Here is a 23,656-nt window from a genome sequence, read left to right on the forward strand (position 1 = left end):
GGCTCCAATGTGTAGAGAGGACTCCAAAACCCTCTGAGCCTAATGAAGCACCTCGGACCTGACAGGGCAGAATCAGCTCCGAGAGCTCTCTGGATGTGACTGAATTGAAGAGCTTAGAGCAATGCTCAGTTCTGAGGGTAAAGGAATTCTCTGATTCAAAGCAGATGAGCCTGGGGGACTCGGATCCAAGGCCTCCAAGACATTGAAAAGAGTCAGCGGGAGGAATAGGTAAAGGTGGAGTATTGCAAGTACGGATCTCCTGAGCCAAAGGGGTACAAGCCAAGAGGGACACTAACTGGCTCTGCGCCAAAGGATTTTTCTCACTAACCTTTCCACATTGTCTTCTGTAAGGCTTCTGGGAGAGTGAGTGGATAATCCTGATAGAGATTTTGGCATCTCTAAGAAGGGGGAAAGAAGTTGGAACTCATGAAGGAACTGGATCAACTGAGGGGGGGGGGGAGTATTTTGTTCTGGATAACATTACTACATCCTCAGATCCAAGGGGTCTTATCTAATGTAAGTTTAATTTTTAGGCATGTCGGATCTGAAGAGACAGTCTGATCTAATTTACATGTCTCAGATCTGAAGATGAAGTCAGAGACGTAGATTTTGGTCTTTTCTTCTTAGGATCCAAGGGAGCAGATGGATCCATAAGAGACCTTTTCAAAGACATCTCCGAGGACTTAGAAGAAGCAGTGGAAGTGCTTGGAGAAGTGGAAGAAATTTTCTTAGTTTTTTCTTTAGTACCTCCAGATAAAGCCTCGCTAAAGGAGGATGAAAATATACCCTTCAATATTAATTTGTTCTTGCATTCAGCCAGAGTCCTTGTTTTGAATGCAGACAGATTGAATAGTTTTCCTTAAGATGAAGTGGTCCAAGACAGTACACGCAAACTGTATGAGCATCAGAGAAGGATATTTTCTGATCGCGCGTTTTCCACACTTTTTAAACCCAGCCGGGCTTTTGTCTTTCTCTGACATTTTAAAAGATATTCTGACAGCTATTAAACACACAGCAACAATCTAGCAATTAATATGACATGAATTCTCTCCAAAAGGGACTGTAAGCTCTAAAGATTCTAACTATAAAGTTTTTTTTTGTTTTGGTAAAGAAAGGAAAGAAGAGAAAGGCTACCTACAAAGGTAGTGAAGAGGTACGATGAGCGTACAAGGAAAGGGAGAAAGACAGTACTAACTATAGTATTTGTAGCATACTCTAGTACAAGGTAGAAAGAGAAAAGGGTAGAAACGATCAAAAATAACAGTAAAAGGAAGAAAAAAATGTCACTTAACTAAAAACAAGTTTTAGAGACTAGCAACCATATCTTTCGCTGGATGCGGCAAACAGCATTTGAGGTAATTGGGGTTGGTGCATTCTGGGTAAGGGAGAAGCTTGAGAGTTCTAAGTTGCCACAAGCTTTTGCAACAACTGTGTCAGATCTGAACCCATCAATTGAGCACAGAATGAAAATAAACATCAGATCTTTTATTTTTTCCATTGTCTGTTGAATATTCTGATGAATGGATGAAGTGGTGATTTGGTTGAAGCAGATTTGTGATATAGACTAGTAAAAAGTGTAAAACAGATGAAGTTTATGTGAACAAGCAAGGAGACCTTACTGAGAAAGTGTTTGATATATAGTGTGAATTGTGTGTTCCCGTTGTGATTTGTTGACTGAAAAGGAAAATTTTGAAGGTATTTAGGAAACCTGTATGATTAAATATGTTAGGGTTTCCTTATCCCTTTTTGATTAATCTGTTAGGTGGACAAGGTGGTAGTTTGGTCGAAGCCAGGGGTTAGATGTAAACGTATAGCTTATGAAAAATATATGATTGAGTACACAAGAAATTATGGTGTGAATGAAGGTGTGACATAGCATATAAATCCTGATGTTGCTTTCTTGGCTGAGTCCAAACTTGTGAAAAAAGAAAGAATACAGTACATTGAGGTCACTTGTTTATGTGATGTAGTACATGATAAAGATGGTAATTAGGCAGAGAAAGGTTGCATCTTAAGGGCAGACAGTAACTGGGAGAGATAGTGTAGAGTTTCAGCACAGGATTTCTGTTGTGCAGTTTCTGATTGGCATGAATGCCTTTTTGCTGCTGGATGATCTTTGGGTGAGAGGCCCACCCTATAGGCTAGGGATATGGAATAGCAGTAATGAAACAAGGGATTTATAAAAGCAGACTATAAAAGTGGTGCAAATTGTTGTCAAGTGTCATGCATATCTCTCAAATTTACCTCATTGTGAAAAAAGTTGCTTATTTTAAGTCTTAAAGCTCATTCTCATAGTCCCACTTTGAAAGGGTCTGTCACACATTCATTGTTAATGTGGTAGCTATGGTAAATAATACTGAATTTGATTCTTAAAAAATATCATTACAGTTATAAGATAATATGTTTGTACCATCCACTGAGCTTCCCAGTTGAAGTTTATTGAACTGTTAGAATATGTTCCACATTTTATCTATTTGTTCCACATTATGATAGACGGTGTTCTCCATTTTGGAAATGGAAAGTTGAGACCTCGATGCTTCACCAGAGATGGCCTGCACCTGTCGCCCCAGGGATTCTGGATACTGGCCAAGGCTTTTGCCACCCCTATAGTGCCTTTTTTAGGCAATGTCCGGAAGACAAATTTACCACCGTAACAACTACAAGCAAACGAAATCTGAGGGTTATGCTACTCAACGCTAAAAGTCTAAGTCTCAAAATGCACTTGCTCGAAGCGCTCCTTAAAATGAAGAACATCATCATCTGTGCAGTGACTTAGACCTGATTCAAGGCTCCGGAGAGCACCCCAGCACTACCAGGCTATAATTCATACCACACCTTTCTGTGTTCTGCATGAATTACAAAGTGATCTGGCACCACACTTGAGTACCCTGTTCAATCACAGCCTCATTTCAGGCTTTGTTCCTACCGAATGGTGCACTGCTATGGTCATCCCACTCCACAAAGTGGGAGCGACTACAGACCCCGGAACTACCGCCCCATTAGCCTGACAAGTCTGTTATGTAAGGCTATGTAGCACATCATCCTGGACCTTATAAATAAGGACATAGGGAAACTCTAAACTCTGGACCTCATGCAGTTTGGGTTTGTGAAAGGTAGATCATGCCTGCTCAACCTGATAGACTTGTTCGAGTCTGTCACCAGAGCTGTGGATGAGGGGAAGGTAGTTCACACAGCCTACCTAGATCTTGCCAAGGCTTTCGACACCATCCCTCACTCAGGAGTAGACTCACTAAACTAGACATAAACCCCTATGTCATAAGACAGGTTGCCAACTGGCTCACTGATAGAACCCACACTGTGAAAGTAGCAGACTCCAAATCTGACTACGGAATGGTTAAATGTGGTATCCCACAGGGATCGGTCCTAGGTCCTCTCCTGTTTGGCATTTACTTCTCTGAAGTTCAAGCCAACACCAAGGGACTCTGGCTGACCAAGTTCGCAGATGATTGCAAACTGGGAGCCATTACTGATTCTCCAGCTGATGTAGACATTGTACAAAAAGGCCTCACTGACACCAATGACTGGTGCCAGAACCATGGCCTTAAGTTCAATGCCAAAAAGTGCATTGTCATTCCCTTTGGGAAAAATTTGGTGCCCATGAACTACCACATAGGCGGTAGTCCACTAAACACCAAAGGTGTGATGGGACCTGGGGACACAGGTTGACAGCAGCCTCTCCTTTGATAACCACATTGCCACTGTTGTCAGAAAGTCCTATGTGGCACATCTCATTACAAAAGGTTTCACATCCAGGAAGAAAGATGTCATAATCCCTCTCTACTCGTCCCTCATTAGACCTATTATAGAATACAATGCCTCATTTGATATGTACCTCACTAGATACCTACAATAACTGGAAAGGCCACAAAAATACCTCACTAAGAGGATCGTAGGCCTTAGACACCTGCCCTATACAAACAGACTCAAAATAACTCCAGCTATACTCTGTCTCATCGCCTAATTAGAGTGTATCTTATTGCCTACTTAGAGGCGATCTCTGCTTGACCTACAAAGCCATGTCTGAGCCAGAGCTGCTAGATATGCTACACCTGAAGAAATCCCAGTCCATCTGTGCCACACACTCCAGGGACCTAAACCTCATTACCACAATAAATAGAACATGCTGGAGGGGCAGGTTCCTAACCCAGAGACTTCCCATACTTGTGAACAAACTTTCCATTCACGTCAAGCAGAGCACTTCACTGGCTCTCTTTAAGAGAAATCTTGATGAGTGGATGGGCAATAGGAAGTTCACCCCGGGGATCACTTTAGTGGCCTTGCTTGATGGGCACTGGGAACTAACTTTGGGTGGCATGATGCCAGGGAATCTTCTTGGGCTAGGCTTATGTAGGCTCCAGGGCTGTTAGCCTAGTACACACCTATGAACCTATGAAAGCTATAATGTTATGGCCTATAAAGCTAATTACAGACAATGAGGTTGGAGTGGTTGTAAAGAGATTTATTGGTCAAATGATACATCTAGTTTTCAGGACAGATGAGAGTAGTATTCAAATGAGATCAAGGAAGTTGCAATTGACTGTGCTTTCTTTCTATACTAAATATAATCAAAATAGTTTGAATTGTTCCCTGGAAAATATAGAATTCTAAGTGAAAGCTGTTTGGACAAGCTAAATGCTGTTATAAACAAGACTTAAGGAAATGCATGTAATCTAAAGGGGAGTAATGTTTTTATTGAAATACAAGTGTGTTTGATTTAACAGCAGCTGTAACATTTGAATTTTGGAATAGTGTCATTGAATAGTTGGAGGGATGATGTCAAGCTTGATGGATCAAATTTGGGAAGTACTGCAGCTGAGAAGCACAAATTTTGCCAAAGGTGTACACTTATAAAATGGAGGCAGGAACAGCATCAAAAGAGGAAAAGGGATGTGGGAGTAAACATGCTAGAAGAGCAAGCAATGTATGAATGCATCATGAAGGGCTAGCTAGCTTGATGCTGCCCTTCATGATGATCTACATGGGAAAGCTCTTTGCCAGTATAAAATAGTAAATTATTCCTTTATGGACCCTGTTTAGACCTTTACGTGCAAATCTGCAGATCTTGTCTGTGCAAGAATATAGACCAAGATGGAAGCATTTTATAAGGGAGAATACAATCTGCGGCACAGCTTGTAAAAGGTAGCTGCTTTAATATACTTGATCTTAAAGAAAAGCATGATTAATTGTTATGGTCCTTATGAGAATTTTCAGAAATCAAGCAGACAGGGGGGTCACATCATTCAAAGAAAGAGGTACAGTTTAAAAATAGAAGATGGACAGCTAATGAGAGATACGAGGAACCTTTTTTGTTGCAGAAAGAATAATGGAAGCTTGGATCTACCTTCCTAAAATGATGAGGTGAGAAGCTTACTGAATTCAAGAATACAGGCGAGAAGTACACTGCAATTGTTAAAAGGGGTGGGAAAAATATACTTGGTTAAGCAATAGTTTGAAAAATATCTAGTAGTTTGAAAAATGGGTTGATTAGATAGTTCAGGTAGCTCATGCCCACCATCCAGCTCTGTGTTTTGTATGCTGTGAGATTTCTGTACAACTTTTAGTTTTTGATGAGGTATAACAAGCTATCAGTTTCTTTTTTATCTTTCAGTGAGTACTTTCGGAGTAGCACCTACAATGGGAGGACTTTCAGCTGGTACAGTTGGTGAAGCTTCAACCGCTTTGAGTTCAGCAGCACAGGTAGCCTTACAGTCCCTGTCTCACGCCATGGCCTCAGCCGAGCAGCAGCTTCAGGTTTTGCAAGAAAAACAGCAGCAGTTACTTAAACTTCAGCAACAGGTAACAAGAAAAGCATTTGGAGGCTTTTTTTTATATATACCATATCTCCACCATTGCTTCATAGTGCACTGAATTTATTAGTGGTGCAATATTAAAATAAAAGTGCTGTTATTGTCTTGTATTAGTCCATATTTGGGATGCTGGAAAACTGCCAGTGTTAAATTGTGCACTTTGAACTTGAGGTTGTGACAGGGAAAGTATTTGACCTTCACTGGGAGACTAGGCTAATTCTCGTGCATCTGTGGTGTAAAATTAGCAAAGAACAGAATAACATAGAATAGAATGGAACTGAAATGATTTGTTTCACCTGAATTTAGTATTTAATATTGTTTATTATAGCCCATGAGTCCTTAATGATAATACTTTTTCTTCTGCTGCATGGTTGGACTGCAGTTTTGTTTACCTTTGGATTTTATAATAGTTATGAAGCAAAATAGATTCAATCAGGATGATACATTTAAAATTGTTCAAGGAAGAGCACAATTATAGTCTGAATTTTGTTGAATGTGACACTTGTTTTTGTAAAGCAATCTAAATTATATGCATCACAGGTGAAATGCTTTTGTAACAGAATAAAACAGACTAATTGTTAATATCGGGTCAGACATTAGACTACTTTATTAGTTGGAATCTTTTTTCTGATTTATTTATCGTATGGAAGCCTGCAGTTCTATTTTAGCCCTTATGATCTGGCTGGTAATTTGTGCAATGGATGTCATATTCTTGTAGCCAAATCATCTTAGTTCCATTGTGGAACAGCTGTAATTCTTGAGTTTAGACACATGTAGGCAACACAAGTGAACACTGCAGGGCAGACTGCATTTGGGTTATGCATAAAAATTTTGGTTTTAAAAACTGTTGATTCACTTAAGTAGTCGTCTCTTTCCATCTCTTCAGTAGATATCCTAAATTGAATGGACTGGTCATAATTTGAGCCTGTATGCCTATTACTGTTTTTTTCTTTTAAACAGAAGGCCAAGCTGGAAGCCAAATTGCATCAGACGACAGCAGCAGCAGCTGCAGCAGCATCAGCAGTTGGACAGATTCACAGTTCAGTGCCTTCTAACCCCACTACAGCACCAGGATTCTTCATTCACCCTTCAGATGTCATTCCACCCACTCCCAAAACAACACCACTGTTTATGACTCCGCCTTTGACTCCACCCAATGAGGCAGTGTCTGCCGCCATCAGTGCCGAGTTAGCTCAGCTCTTCCCAAGCTCTGTCATTGATCCCCCTCCAGTTAATCTTGCTGCACATAACAAAAATGCAAACAAGTCCAAAACGGTATGAAATCTTTTTGTTTGGTAATGGGTGATATACCAAAACTGGTTTGAGGGACACTAGCGGGTCTGAATGCATCAGTTCATTAATGCTACAGATCATGCTGCTATTGCCAGTAGACATTTATGATCTGTATCCTTCTCGTTCCAGCCTTGGCTTTGCATTCACAAAAGTGTTTTATTCTAGTTCTGTAAGCAGCTTTTACATGTCAGTTTTTAAGGGTTGAGTTCACTCTAATTTTGCTCTGTTCCTGTGCTTATAATTTAGCAAGTCAGTATGGCTGAGAAAGTTAATTCATAGATGTAAAAAGGTACTTTGTGTCTGTGTGAATTGAAATCTTAATCAATAGCTAAATGCAGTAAAGATTTTTTCAGAGCTACAAATAGGCAAGCAAGCAAAAGCTTGCGTGTTTTTATTAGTTGCTTTTTTGCACAATACACACACACACACACATTTATGATAGTGGGCAAGACTTCCTTTGCATATTTTTACTAGTCTTAAAGTTTAAATGATTCATTATCTTAGGGAAATAATGATTGGTCAAAGGAGTCTTAAGAAATGAGAAGTAGCCCAAGTCATTTTTACCAACCCACTATTTTAAAGGTGCAGAGGTGCTACTTTCTGCCAGGAAGCTCTACTAGGAAGTTTAACGTTGCTGAGTTATAACTGTGACTTCCTATAACTTGTATTTTAAGAGTTTAATATTACTGCTAAATGTACTGGAATTTATTAAATAATAGTACTTTTAATATTAGCTCTGCAAGTATTGTTGCCCTTTATTTGATAGTAACTTGGCAGCCTGTGTGTAACCTTTTTTCCTTTTCTTTTTTGTTTTTTTTTTTTTTTAGAATCCACTAGGGACGGGCCTTGCACTAGCAATTTCTCATGCATCTCATTTTCTTCAGCCTCCTCCTCATCAGTCAATTATTATTGAACGAATGCATTCAGGTAAAAAGAAAAAAAATAAAATGAATATTTGGTATGTTTTGATTTTTTTCTGGTGTTGTCACATGATGTTCTTCGTGTTTCACTGTTGCAGTTATTACATTTGGGTTGTCTGCTTGCAAGTTGCACTCAGTCGGCCTGATTAACAAAGTCTTGGGTCCTGCGTTGGTTGCTGTCCCTTCTTCCATGACGTCAGGTTATCAGTGGTATAAAACATGCAGCCAACGCCATTACATCAGTCTTTCTTGCCATGCGGTGCCCGAAGCAGAAGCAGTTCGCAAGTGCCGGTCGGCGGACTCGAGTTTCAGGACCGAAGTCTTCAACTAAAGCTAACTACCCCATTGGGGAAACTTTTTCTTGCTCCTTCCCGATGTCAGTAAAAGTTAATAATTGCATTACTTGTGGAAAGCAAATACCTCATAAAGGTTTTCATTCGTACTGTATTCCTTGCCTAGGCCCTGACCATGACACACCTTGCCGTCCGGTTTTGTACTTTATTTAATCAGCGCACTATCCGTCGTCGATATATATTCGCCTCTAAATATTTCGGTTCTCGGTTTAATTATCCAGAAATGTCATCTGTTAGCCATCCCGACTACTGGGATTCTGAAAAAAACGCAAAGATAAAGACAGAGACAGGCCGCTGAGGTCCAAAACTGCCAATGACGCTTCTCCTAAGCCAGTCAGTTCGCCGGTACTCAGGCGCTTTCGCTGCCTGCTACTTCTGATTCGCAGGCCTCTACTGTGACCTATTCGGAGTCCGATACGCCGCAAAATGCTTCAACTATGGAACCCGTGGATGTCTCTGCCTTGGATGGGTCCGGAGCCACTGTGCAGGCACCGGCTTCTGAGGGTGTATTCAGGCCTACGGACTTGCATATTAAACCAACGCCTCCTTCTTTACTTAGGCCTAAATCTCGATCCATGTCTAAAAAACCAATGCCCAGGCCACATGCTCAGGCCTCTATGCCTAAAAAACAAATGATAAGAATGGCTGAAGATCTAATAACTCTAATCAGGGGTAGCCAACCCCCACCCCCCCTTCTAAGAGGCCTAGGACTGAAGTTGGTTATGAATCTTCTGATCAGGATTCTGTTTTTTTTCTGATTCTTCTGATGATCTGGATTTGCCCTTATCTACTTATGAAGATTCTGATGCAGAGGACTCAATTCCCTTTGCTTCCCCTCCTGAGGATTTTTCTTTTGGGGAAACCTTACATACTCTAAGGGAGTATTTCCACTGGGAAAGCCAGGATTTTTCTGATCCAGAAAAGAGGCTTAGGGATTTCCTTCTCCTACCTCAGCATAGGCCTTTAGCTATTCCTCCTGTACTAGACATTGTTGTTGATGCTTTTTCGGAATCTAGTTTGGCACCTGATTCCCTGCCTCCTGCTCCCAGAAAACCTGACTGATACTACAGGGTCCCTGAGTCCCACAATTTCCTTTTCAAAAATCCTATTGCAGATCCAGAGACTATTTCACAAGGGCCCAAGGGCATTAAGGCTTCTACTTCTAAAAATCCTACCCCTTCTGATAGAGACTCCATGGCGCTGGATAGATGGGGTAAGAAGGTTTAACCGTGGCCATTAGGGCTTTAAACTGCCAGTTTCATACGTTAACGTGTCAGCAACATGTTATTGGACTGCTTAAACAGAAAATGATGTTGATTCCTGACTGTGTGGAAAATAAAGAATTACAGGATTTAATACATTCTGCCGAACAAGTTGTAAAACATACTTTGCAATGTGGTTTTGATTCATTAGATGCCTCTTGCAGGGCTGCGGTTACTGGGTCTGTGCTCAGAAGGCATGCTTGGCTTAAGAAGCAATCTTTGCCTGATCATGTTAAAGCTAAATTGTTGGATGCTCCTTTAAATCAGGACTGCCTGTTTGGCAACAAGGCTGAGGAAGTTCTTAAAAAGATGGAAGATAAAGCTAAATCTATGCAAACTGTTAAAGAGTTTTTACAGGTTCAGCCTCCTAGATTTAGTAGGCACTGGCCCTCTAAGAACTGGGCCTTTCCAGGTCTTCTCAAGCCAAACCCAGACACAGCAAAAACCTCAGGTTTCAGTCCCAGGGGACTCTCAGAACTAAGCAGTGGGGGTCTTCCACTTCCAAATCTGGGAATAATAACCCCTCCCATGGTAAACTGTCTCAATTACTTCCTTTTAAAATTTCCATGCACTTATCTTCTGACTGCCCCTTTGGGAGGAAATATTGCTCTTCATGCAAAGAATTGGGAACTCATTACCCAGGACAAATGGGTTTTAAATAGTGTCCCAGGGATACAGATTTCACTTCCATATGTTGCCAACACCAAATGGGTGACTAGATCTAACCCCCAAATCAGTGGGCAGAGGCCCAAAAACAAGTACTTTCTCTCTTAAGCACGGGAGCTATTCAACTGGTACCAGAAGAGGAAAAGGGACAAGGTTTCTACTCGAGACTTTTCCTGGTACCCAGAAAAGTCAATTCATGGCGTCCTATCCTGGACCTGCCTACACTAAACACCCTTTTGGAGATTCCAAAATTCAAGATGCTGACTCTTCATCAGTTACTTCCTATGCTAGGCAAAGATGCCTGGTTGGCAACACTAGATTTAAAAGAAGCATACCTGCACATCCCAATCAAGGAATCTTGCAGAAGATACCTACGCTTCAAAGCAGGCTTACACGCACTATCAGTTCTCTGCACTGACCTTTGGCTTATCTACTGCGCCCAGGGTATTCACAAAGAGCCTAGCTCCAGTTATTGCATTTTGCAGGCAAAGAAATAGTCAAATATACCCATACCTGGACAATTGTCTAATTCAGGCAGAAAACCAGAACATACTTTTGAATCATCTGGCCTTTGTAAAAAGGGTTCTAACCTGTCTGGGGTACACCATAAATGAAAAGAAATTACACCTGGTACTCTGTCAACAAATTATATTCCTGGGAGCAAGCTTGAATACAACTTCCCAGATGGCTTACCTCATGCCAGAGAAACAAATTCATTTGACAACATACTTCAAACAAATGGCCACAAAAACCCTGCTATCTGCAAGACAAATAGTGCAAGCCTTGGGGTTCATGGCCTCCTGCATTCTTCTAATCCCATATGCAAGACTGCATATGAGGAAACTACAGTGGTATCTAAAAAGCCAATGGTGTCAACATTCTCAAGACCTAGAAACAATGATTCCTGTCATACCTTGCCTACACCTACAGTTTCTTTGGTGGGCAGAGGCCTGCCACCAAAACAAGGGACTACCTTTCACACCACCCCCTGTCGCCCAAACCCTAACAACAGATGCATCAGACTATGCATGGGTGGGCTCACCTGGCAGGGTAGTGCATTCAGGGCAAATGGAACCCAAGTCAAATGCAACTGCATATCATTCAAAAAAATGTTGGCTGTACAGAATGCTCTGACCGCCTTCAAGGACCACATTCTTCCAGGACAATTAATGGTAAAGATGGACAAACACCACTGTTATGTGGTACATAAACAAGCAGGTGGGGTACACATTCTTACCCCCTCTGCAGACTAGCCATGACATTGTGGAACACAGCCTTGAGCTACCAAGTGCACCTACAAGCTCAATTACTGCCAGGAAAATTAAATACATCGACAGACGGACTAAGCAGAAACCTCAAGGACCCACACGAGTGGAAATTGGAACCAAGGGTTTTCAACATGTTGTCAAGCAAATGTGGTAGTTCAGATATAGACCTTTTTGCCTCTCCCCAGAACTACCAATTGGACATATTTTGCACAAGGACTCCTCACAAACAAGCCTGGAAAGTGGATGTTCTGTCCTTCAGCTGGAAAAACCTATCAGTCTATGCCTTCCCCCTCTCTGCCTCTGCTCTCCAAAGTACTACTAAAAATCAAACAGGACAAACCAAGAATGATTTTGATTGCTCCAGACTGGCTGCGCCAACACTGGTACCCCCTCCTGCGCAGTGTATCACAGTTATCTCCAGGGCACCTGCCTCAGACTCCTTCCCTGCTGTCTCAGCAGGAGAACCAGATTCTGCATCCTCAGCTTCTAACACTGAACCTTGCAGCTTGGCTAATTACTTAATCTCTCCTTTACCATCCCTCAGCAAATCTGTGATGCATATTTTAGAGGCAAGGAGGCCTAGTATTAGAAAATCTTATGCTGAAAAATGGAAAAGATTGTGTGCCTGGAACCAATCTCAATGGATGAGCACATCAGCACCCAATTTACCTCAGATTTTACAATACTTAACTGAGATGCTTCACAATGACCTGTCTTTTTCCTCCATTAAAATCTACGCCTCAGCCATTTCAGCTCATTATAGCACAGAACCTCCCCTCTTCTCTTATCCACTGCTCAAGCAGTTCCTCAGAGGGGCCAAAAATTTGAGACCACCCAAGAGAGCTCCATCTCCATCCTGGGACCTTAACTTTGTCCTCCTTTCGAGCCAGCTGCTACTGCAGACGTAAACTTTTTTCTTGAAAATCAGCTTTCCTTTTAGCAATCACTTCAGCTAGAAGGGTATCTGAATTACAGGCCCTTATGGCAGTGGAGCCTTTCATCATCTTTCATGCGGACAGGGTGTCCCTCAGAACCAATCCATCCTTCATGCCCAAGTTGGTATCCAGTGTGACTTCTAATCAGTCCATTCATTTGCCAACCTTCTTTCCCAATCCACAGAATAAAGGGGAATGGATACTGCATTCCTTAGATGTGCACATACAACTTAGATTCTGCTTGGACAGGACTAAACCACAAAGGAAATCTGAACAACTGCTGGTGGCATTTGCTACAGGGGCAGAGGGGAAGGCTATTTCAAAGCAAACCATTTCTAAATGGATAAGCCATTGCATTAATTTCTGCTATAAACACCATGGAAAACCTATCCACCAGGGGATCAGACCTCACTCCACCAGAGCCGCATCTACCTCTACAGCCTTACTCAGAGGCGTCCCTACCAGGGACATCCTAGAAGCTGCAACCCAGAGTTCTGTACATACTTTCACCAAGCATCATCATTTGGCAATTTTCTATAAATCCAGAGCTGGCTTTGCCACTGCAGTCTTGTAGGGCCTTATAGCTGGCCCTAATGCTATCTAAATTCCTCCTCCCAACCATAGCTTTGAGAATCTACCCAAATGTAATGACTGCAACAGTGACACACGAAGAACATAATACAGTTATGTACACTTAACATATATGTAGATGTTTGAGTGTATTCACTGTTGCATTCCTGGTTACCTTCCCTCCAGCCCCCTAACTTCTTTTGGCTATACCTCTACTTTCCTTTACTATGCTTAAAAGCCTTTTTTGTGTATTTGCTTTTTTGTTGGAGGTATATCCTTGTACTTTTATATTTAATTGCTTCCCAATAGGGGGGCACCTGACATCTGGGGCAAGAAAAACTGATGTAATGGCATCGGCTGCATGTTTTATACCCCTGATGACCTAACGTCATGGAAGAAGGGACAGCAACTGACGCAGGACCCAAGACTTTGTTAATCAGGCCGACTGAGGGCTACCTGCAAGCAGATAACCCAAATGTAATGACACCAACAGTGAATACACTCTAACATCTACATTTATGGTAAGTGTACACAATTGTGCTTTCTTTTTCCTCTTGTATAAACAATGCTATTCCTGAGATTGAAAACAGTGTCTGATTTTCACAGTAAGTTATTTTGCATGACAAGCACCCATTTGTAGGGTTTGGGCATTTAGATGCACACAATTAGCATTTGTGGGAAAGTCTGGAAATCCCAGAGCCCTTGTAATGTGCTAATGGTGGCATAATAATACAGTAATCAGCAACATTGTTAAAATAATGGACTCAGCAGATGCAAATGAGGGTAAACAGTAAAGTGGAATAATGCAGAGTTGCATATACTATGACTAGAGATGCTAGCTTGTGAATTAATCTCAATGAAATACTGGGGTTGCAGGAGGTAAATTGTGGACTGACATATGGGGTAGCTGCAGCATTAACAAAACCTCTGTATGCAAATTGATTATATTCACCTGTGGTAGTCAGGGTATTGCACTTTTTCATAATTTGCAAGGATGTTTCATCCTTCCACACCTAATGTTTTATGCCACTCACAACACCGAAATAATGGACTACTGCTGAGTGGCTAGAGTCACCATGCAGGAGGTGATTAAGATGTGTTCCCCTCAATTTGCAGGCACTTGGGATATGTGGAGTACCTATCCTGGTGAATTCCAAATTATGTCTTGTCTTTGAGAATACTGTCTGTTGGGTCCTTTCAGTGATCATTTGGAGGGAGTGCAGGACATCTGCATTGAAGATACTGGATCAGTTTTTGTGATGTCATACTAAAGCATTTGGGGGGACATGTTTGCTTTCCACAGAGAAAGAGTCAACACCGTGTAAGCTTTTTATGGCATAGCCCATTTTCCTGTGGTACTGTGGACCATAGACTGCACCAACATTGAAATAAAGGTTACATCTGGTGAGCAGGAAAAAGGTACAGTAACCATAAGGGTTTCGATTTCAACTGTCAGGTGGTCTGTAATGCACTTGGAATAATCTACAGTGCGCATGCAAGCCACCTAGACAGTGCCCACAACTCCTATATGTGGCACGCACAAGTTATACCAGTGGACAAGTTATACCAGTGGTTTGTGCATGGTGAATCACTCAGGGGCATCTTATTGCAAGATATGCCCTGGAACCATGATTAATAACACCTGTCAGGAATCCCCAGGCCATGGCAGACAGTGGTCACAGCTATGCCATGTCATAAACACAGGTCATTGTTGAATTTTTGTAAGCCTGCTGATGGCCTCCTTTTCTGCTTAGATACATGTGGTGGCATCCAGCAAGTATATATTTATTTTATTTGTTGGCTGTAGTTTTGAATTGTAGATGATCAACCACAAAAGGTCAGACACAAAATTGCTAAACGCATGTGCCACTGGCTGTTTTTTAAAACACATGAAAAAGGTGAGAGCTTGTTCTAGGAGATTGCTGTACAGCGGGGAATGGGTTTTTGCCCTTTCCCCCGTGTAGTGTGATCTCAGAGTTGGTATGTTTAAATAACAGGAGATGTGGGAAGGTGCAGGAGGGGAGCTTGCCCCCCTGTGTAGAACATATTTCACATTTTTGTGTTTTGACCTTATGTGATCAATGTTTTGTGATTAGGTCTTATGGTCGGTCGTTTTATGTAATGGATGTATTTGTAACATGATTTTACTAAAACAGTTGCAGCAGAGTGTACACTTTCAGCAGGCAGAATTTCTACATGTAGTGGGGGGGGGGAGCCAGCTGCAGGGGAGGACTATACCAGATGAAGGCAGGCATGGTGTGCAGTGGCTCTGGCTAAGAGGCAGTGTGTGGCTCATAACCATGGCCCAGAGTAAAACATCATACAGTAAATTAAAAGTGATGCATGCAAGCCTTCGACAAGACTGTGCTCTCCATGCATAGACTGGTAAAACTGTGCATCAACCTTGGGCTGCCCATATAACTGATAACAGTGAGTGAAGCACAGTTATCTTTTGCACAGGTAGGGAGTGTCATCCACAGGAAAATGTTTGTGTTGGTATACATGAAGCTAACGTGGTGCTTGCTGTTTGGTATCCATATGTGTGGTGGGAGAACTAGGGGACACTGTCACCATTGCTGTGAACTGGTGTGTGTGTGTGTGTGTGTGTGTGTGTGTGTGTGGTCTGAACAGATGTTTACACATGTCCAGAACACCCACAAATGATGTGTGTACAGGCATGCACACCAGTCCACAGGAACATCCTGTCTTCTGAAGATCACAGGCACTGTCCAGCCCTTGCCTAGAAGGAGTGTTGTGTGAACATGAGTAATGGCCCACACCCTGCATCATTCCAGCATGAGTTCCTTACCCTCAAGGATATCCAAGTTTTTCTGTACTCCCTTCTACATTGAGTGGTGGGGTGGAAGTGGTGACACTCCATGTGCCTGAACATGGCCTTCTCCCTTCCTCAAAGGCCCTCACCACTAGAGAGAATGGTGCAGAGTCCATGTGAAATACTTGTGGTATACTGCCTGTGTCCACAGAAAGACATAGGTCATGCAAGATGCCTATGGCCATGATTTCGTATGTGTGGGACATACACCCCATAAACCACTTACCATCAGCAAAGGACTGAGGTGTTTGTCTGTTATGGCCTTGCACATTGACTTTGTCACAGACAACTATGCTGGGTAGGTGGCAGTAGCCATGGCATCTGCTGCAATCAGCACAGCATTCGCCCCATCTTCTCCATGAAAACTTGCAGCAACCAAAGGAGACATGACTGCCAGGGAAACTTTATTTCCTAATTAAAACTTCCTGCGATTTCCTGTCTTGTGCATCTGTTATGCATCCCACAGGCACAGAGGCCATGTCCACAAAGTGGGATGCAAATCTGGACTCCACATTGTGTGAATCCAGCACTGACATGGTGACCTCCCTTTCCATGCCAAAGTTCAGCTGCTATCATTGTCAGAGTCTCTGAGTTATCTCCTACATCAGGGAGAGGTTTTTGCATGGTGGAAGAGAGATATCTGCAGTAAATAAAACCATTAACCATTATTTTAATCCCATAAATTAATGACTGTAATTGAAGGACTTAATGAGAAGCTACCTTACCTTGTACTGATTTTCTTCAACTCTAAAGTCCTGATATGCCTGTGAAGAAAAGTGATACTGCATTTACTCCACAGTACAAAGCACAATTGTCCATTATGCAGCTTCCTTTTCATTTAAAAGATGTACCTACCTAGGTCATCTCCATCAAAGAGTCTTAGAAGGGGGATTACGCTCCACTGCAATGCCTAGGACTCCCATTATGTGCATCTTGACTTGGATCCACCCCACCCCCCTATGCAGAGGGGTAAAGGTCTTCATCTTTGATAACTAGAGGTTTGGTCGATGTGCTGCCTGTTGTAGCCATCTGCACCTGTGTCACATGGGTGGAAAAGTCTTTGGCAGCTCTAATCATTTTTGTTACCTCAGTAGTTGACTTATTTATAATTTATGCCCCAACCACTGACAGTATTTGTCTTTTATCACATCCAACCAGGCACAGCTGTGTAAAGGCCATTTATATTTTTCATGGCTGATCATCTGCTGACCATGGAGATGGAGGACCTGCAGAAAGATTTCATTCCCTGCTTGGTAGAACATGAATTTCCTTTGTTTTACTTTTCTAGGCATTCTGCTCTGTAAGGAAAAGGAAAGTGTATGTGAGGATAAGCACATCATTAGGTGTCATACATCTATCTTCAATCTATATGTTTCCTCTGTGCTGCAGGTATGTGTCTGTTATATTTATCCTTAGACCATGAAGCACACACCAGCCTGCCCATGAACAGTGTTTATCTTTTGTACATTGTTGACCCCTGCCCCCAATAACTGGTAATATACAGATGACATATCAAGTCTGTAGTTGAGGGTGTCAGTAAATGGCTTACTACAGCACTGCACAGTTAACTTCTATTCTTGTGTTGAGTGCCAGTGGGTGACAGTCCTTCCATATCACATACATTTGACAGCATGTGGTTGTAAGTAAAGATAAAAACTATGATACTGCAAATACGTGGATGCAGAAAAATTATTTAAACTAGTAAAATTAGTTAATATATTATTTTATTTATGCATCTATTTTTCTATTAATTGCATTTTTTATACAGGGACATGTATATACAATTCATTGTCATTGTTTTTTCAATCTGTTTTTTGAATATTAACTTTGACACTTTGGTACAGTTGTTTACATGAATTTATTTTTATGATACTTCTTACATATCCTTGGGTAATGTGTGGATCTGTATTGTCTTTGGTAAATTAGGGTGAAAATGGATTAATTACGTTAATTTTTTTTTTAACTTGATGTGTGAGTATTTAAGTGCATTTCTGTCTGTATGTTTCACCATGAAAAAGCCTGTTATGAATACGGGCAAAGCTCTTAGTTTTACTAGTTTAAATAAAAAACATTTTTCAGCATCCACATATTTGCGGCATCTTAGTTTTTATATTTAGGTTTTTTGAATGTTTTCTTTTGAGCATGTGTTTGTAACCATAGATGTCTAATATGACTACATAGAGAGATGTGGTGTGTGCAAATGTAGACTAATCCCTTTTAAGGTCAGTTTTGCTTCATTAACATTGCAGATGGAAGAGGAAACTGTGTTTCTACTGCAGTGTGTGTCAAATTGATGCACAGATTGTGGTATACAGGTGTGTTAATGCAGAATGCACCATCATTAACCTTATTATGGGTGGTATCCATAAAAATCTGTAATGCAGCTAGTATGAAGCATCCAAAGTACTTATGAAAATACTGTAGCACAATTTCACCTAAGATACTGCCCACCTATGCTCCATCATGTAGATGTGTCCAACATTACTGTGTACTTCAGAATGTGTTTCCCCAAGGAAAAAAAATTCCTTCAGATACTGGCAGTATAGCATAAATATGATGTGAAGTGCAGGAATGAGATTAGCTTTATGGCCTGCCTGCAGTGAGGAGTTAGCAACCTGTACATGTTGTCACCCAACAAGATGATACACAGCTGATACCTGTATAAATGCATTACTACAATGGTTAAAGTTGACAAAGCAACATAATAAAATACATGCTGTGGAATCTTCTTGTAGAAGTGCTTATGGAGTTGCACTCTTTTGTGTTTAGGTAATCCCCTGTTACTTGAACCACCTCATTGTACTCTACAGGAATGCACCTATAAACTATAAAAAATAAACTATATTAACAAGTGTTTCAATAAGCACATTGCCTATGCAGTTTTAGCCAGATGTTTTATGGGAAGGCAGTTAAGTACAATTTTTAAAAGTTCAGTTGTAGCTTATAAAGAAGTGTAGCCTGCAATAAAATAAGTTTCTAATTCAGTTACATAATTTTGCTAGATTACGTGATTACAATCCTCAGTAGCACAGTGAGACTCTGGCAGCTACTGGTGTTAGTACTGAGTAAAATTAGAGGCTTTGAACATAAATGAATGCACTGATTAAGTGTTTCTATGCATACCTCCTGTGAGCAAAGTCAGGCTAAGAGGCTCATGTGAGTACACAACACTGAGAAAGCATCTCTGACGAGCATTGGACCAAGTGGCAGGTCAGTGATCCTTGTGGAGATGTGGGACAACTAGTTGTTTTTACTTTCATATCTAATGATATTGCTAAAGAGCAAAACTGGTCTCGTAGTTAGGCAGTGTACACCTACTGTACAAGGTTAGTGCCATTTTTCACCCCTTACCACCACTTTGCTATGCCAGCATTTTCTGCTGTGCATTAAGGTCACACAACTAAGATGCTTTATGGTGTGCACCACATGCCAAAATATTAAATGGATCTGGCCTAAGAAACCTGACATGATTTTGTGGAATGCAGCCTTGTGAACGTACATGACTTCCACGGGCATTGTGTGATACAGGGTTCCTTAGTAGAGTACACGATTTCAGATTCATGGGGGCTACTAGTATAAATTTGGCCTCCCTTTTGAAAATTCAGCACTCAAAATGCTAAGTGTCTAAAAGCCAGAAAAAAAAGGACCAAAAACCCAGGAAAAGAATCTTGAAGGTCACTCTTTTTCTTTAATCATCTTCTTTTTGCAGGGGGGAAAGCCCCCGGTACTCCCTGAACTTGTATATTCCAACTCCTTCTTGGTCACCGTACCTCGGAGTATAGGAAGTATTATGGGAAATGGCCATCTCGGACTTGGCGTATACAAGTCCATTTTTTCTGTCATTCAGTCAGTGCGTTTCTGGACTCGCTGTAGTTGTTCCCAACATTTCATATGGTTACCTAAATTTAATGCCTGCTTCAGTCTTACCTCAGCAGTATCCAATGCCACTGCATGCCCTCCTTTGGTGAACAGTGCATGCATCACTGTAGTGATCTGAGAATGTAAGAGATCAGAATAAGGGCACCTGTGATGTAAGTGTCTGTCTTTTCTGCAGTTATATTGGTTCTTTAATTAATAAATGTATTTCTTATAGTCATTTAACCCAATCTTTTTTTCTTCTGGCTTGGGAGGTTATAATGGAAAATAACCTCCTGTGTTAGAGGTGAACAGAGGGACTTTCTAGGCACAGGGATTTTTGTTTGGTAATTATAGTTGCCTGTGGTGTGTCTTGAGGTATGTGCTGTCTGCCAGCAGAATGCATAAGCACTGTCCTGCAATGATAATACTGACAATCTTAAGGTGTACAAGGTATATGTTTAGCACATTTCCTGATATTTTGAATGTGAACACAGAATTTTACAGATTATTTTTTGACTTTTGCTGTATATGTTACACTTAGATGAGAGAATAACTGCAATACTACATAAGTACACAGCATCACCGTTGTATAACTGCTGTCTACAGGCAGACCATTAGTCTTTCCCACAAGTTTCACTGCACATCTGTACACACACATTAGAAATGCTGCGTGTGACCCCCATTTTAAGATAGCACATCCTGCCATGCAGGCAGTTCTGTAATATATGCACGCATTTGGTGGCACTTTACAAATGTCTGCTTTTAGTGCTGTATTAATATGCAGCCATTTGATATTCCACTTCATAAATTACATATGTGGATCTATGCATATGTTTATTTCACTCCCCAAACTATTCCATTGTTGCTATCCTTTAACAATTAATCTGATGCTGTCAATCTTCATTCGTTCTTGACCAGTGGGACTCTGTTCCGATCCTCAGAACCAGCTCGGCCATTATACAGCTCGTACCAGCCAAAAAACTTTCAAGCTAAGACTCTATCCGCAATGCCACTCTCTCGTTTACCTCAGATCTCGTTTGCTGCTCTGATAGCAAGACATGTCAGGTGATTCTCCCCAGCTAAGTTCAAAATGTATTAATCTTCTTTGAACAACTTTCTGCTCCCTTTAAACCCTTAGTTCTTATTTTCCTGTCATTGATATTTCTTGAGTGATTCTGCTTCTCTACCCTTGTTACCTTTGCGGTATTCTCGTTGCCAATGTTGGTAACCTTCCCCCCCTCCCTTTTTACCTTTTTTAGGTAACATTTTATATTAGGGAAATAATGATCGGTCAAAGGAGTCTTAAGAAATGAGAAGTAGCCCAAGCCATTTTACCAACCCACTATTTTAAAGGTGCAGATGTGCTACTTTCTGCCAGGAAGCTCTACTAGGAAGTTTAACCATTGTTGATATTCCTCTTCTTTCCTACCGATCTTGGTATGTGTTTGTGTGTGTCTGTCAACCTTTGGTGACTTTTCCTTTCTTACAAAATGGTGAAAAAACAGGATGACACTTCAGGTTTCAAGTAGTGCCAGGGCTGTGGGCAAAAGTTGCCTAATCCAGATGGGCATCTTTTATGTGTATACTGTCTGGGTGCACACCATTTGGATATAGATTGTTCTATCTACAAGGCTTTCAGTACCAGAGCCTTAGTAAATTGATCTTAAAAGGAATGTTAGTCTTCTTTCAAAGAAGCTTTGTCTAAGCCAGATCCTACCACCTCTAAATCTCACCATGCTAAAAAGAGAAGTAATTTGGTGGCGAGCTCTCCTTTAGCACTGGAGACTAAGAAACGCAAATCTGCAATTACGTTGGTCTCTTCGGAACCAAAGACTAAGGTTCCGAAATTGACAGAACGAGAATCTTTGGCATCTCATACTCCTGTTGTCATGGCACCAAGAGCTTAGGCACTCACGTCGGCACCAGCTACTGTAATTTCTCAGTCGGTACCATCTTCACCATCTGCACCTTTGCAGATTCTACCTACCCCTTCGGTGCCAAAATCTGAACCATTACATGTTCCCAGGACAAGGTATTTCCCTTCCATAGACCCCTTTGTGGGTCAACTTCCCAGTCCTTTTTTGGAAAGGCCTGAATCTCCCTCAAGGATGTCTGACTGATCTTCCAGAAGTCTTTCCAAGGTAGACATAGTGAGATTGGTGGATCAGCTTTTGGCGGCCAGGGGTCTGCCTGCCCCTTCTCAGACCTCTCTCTCCCTCAGAAGTTGTTTTTTCCCCCCTAGGGCTCTCCTGGATTTTCCTACTCTGACCTCCTTGGGAGGCTTAGAGCCCACCACTTCGATTTTCCTGGTTCCAGCTGTCCTGGTTCCAACAGGCACTACTTCTTCAGCTCCAGGGACTGCTCTGACATCTTCAGTTCCCTCGGAACCAGTAGATTCTCAGGGCTATAGCTCAGCTGACTGTCACGAGGGCTTGGGAATGATTCCTGTCTTATTCGGAGTCAACTTGGCTCTCAGGGCCCTGACTGTTGTGAGTTCTTCCCTGTCTGCTGCTTCAAATGGCGGTCCTTTGGAGTGGGGTGTGACCTTGGTTCTGAGATTCTTTCTCGGTTCCAGGCTCCCATCCCTCTTCAGGGGGAGCCTGCATTTGAAGTCCTGGAGAGAGTGTTAGCCTCTTCGGCTTCTCAGCTGCCCCTTCTGTATCAGAGTGCCCTGTGTTTAGACCCTTGGGTCCAGAGCTGCCTCCATCTTCCACGTCAGGACAACCAGCACCAAAGCTGCAGGTTGCCTCTGTGCAGGGCCCCTCTTCTTTGGAGTCTTCCTCAGAGATTCCCACTAAGGAACCACCCCAAAAGATGATGTGAAAGAGGAAGCACTTGGATTCCCTGGAAGAATCTATCACAGAAGACATGGACTTCGATGAGGGGGGAAGGTTCTTCTCAGTCACTCCCTGAGGATGTCTCCTTTGGAGACATCCTGGAGATACTAAAACAGAGGGGTGATTGGAACCTGAAAGACCCATCTTCTGAGGAATCAGTGTACTTGCAAGCCTTTGGTGCTTGTCCATCTACTTCCTGGGTGACCCCGCCTGTTGATGACCTCATTAAATTGATCGCTCGGTGAGCATGGAAGGCCCCTGATTCCATAAAGCCAATTCCCCAGAGACCAGACAAAATCTTATCACACCCCGAAGATCACCAATATTGGGCAAAAGGCTTGGCAGTAGATGCCATGGTGATGGTGTCGGCAGCCACCAAGAAGAAACTTGTCAGTGAGAGTCCCACTGTCCAGCCACCTAGCCAAGAGTCTAGGATGATGGACAGATTTGGAAAGCGAGTCTATGCTTCATCGACCTTCGCCTTTAGGTGCTTGAGTTTCATGGCATACTTCACTAGACTCTAGAGGGATCTGATTAAGGAGTTATCAGATATCCTCACTAGAGATGTGTCTGATGAGGTGCGGGAATGAGTTACCTCTGAGCTGGCCACCTTGGAGAATATGTTGAACTCATTTATGAGGCTCATTGCACATGCAGCTGAGGGGATGACCAGAGCAGTGGGTTCAGGTGTTGCCATAAGGCATCATGCCTGGATGCGTTTGTGTGAATTTGCTGAACCTTTCAAGTCTTCATTCGTCAGTGCTGCTTTTGACGTATCATCCTTGTTTGGCCCCAAAGTCAAAGACACATTAGCCAGGTGTGAAAAAGATAGAAAAGCCCTTTCTGCTGTGGGTATTCATTTTTCTATTCCTCAGCGATCCTACTTCAGGAATCAGAGGAGTGGGAATATGTGGTTCAAGAAGTTCCAAGGGCCTTTTCACAACACGTGGCAGAAGCTCCCCTCAAGTTAGAGGGAAGAGCCCTACTGGAAGATGCCAATTCCATGGCAGAAGTGGCCTGCGAAATCAGGGCT

The 23,656-nt window shown here is 42.0% G+C and overlaps 1 protein-coding gene across 8 annotated transcripts in view; it reads left to right on the top strand.

Moving 5' to 3' along the window:
• The window catches only part of BIRC6 (baculoviral IAP repeat containing 6), a 4,524,268-nt gene that overhangs the window by 1,840,602 nt on the left and 2,660,010 nt on the right, over window positions 1-23,656 (top strand). For all 8 annotated transcript variants that reach the window (XM_044058419.1, XM_044058463.1, XM_044058448.1 and 5 more), the window contains exons 24-26: window positions 5,630-5,817; window positions 6,789-7,103; window positions 7,949-8,048. In XM_044058419.1, the coding sequence (XP_043914354.1) occupies window positions 5,630-5,817; window positions 6,789-7,103; window positions 7,949-8,048 (603 nt within the window). The remainder of the gene's footprint in view (window positions 1-5,629; window positions 5,818-6,788; window positions 7,104-7,948; window positions 8,049-23,656) is intronic.

The sequence above is a fragment of the Protopterus annectens genome, chromosome 1.part2 (assembly GCF_019279795.1).
Source record: "Protopterus annectens isolate FY-2018-M chromosome 1.part2, PAN1.0, whole genome shotgun sequence".
NCBI lineage: Eukaryota > Metazoa > Chordata > Ceratodontiformes > Protopteridae > Protopterus > Protopterus annectens.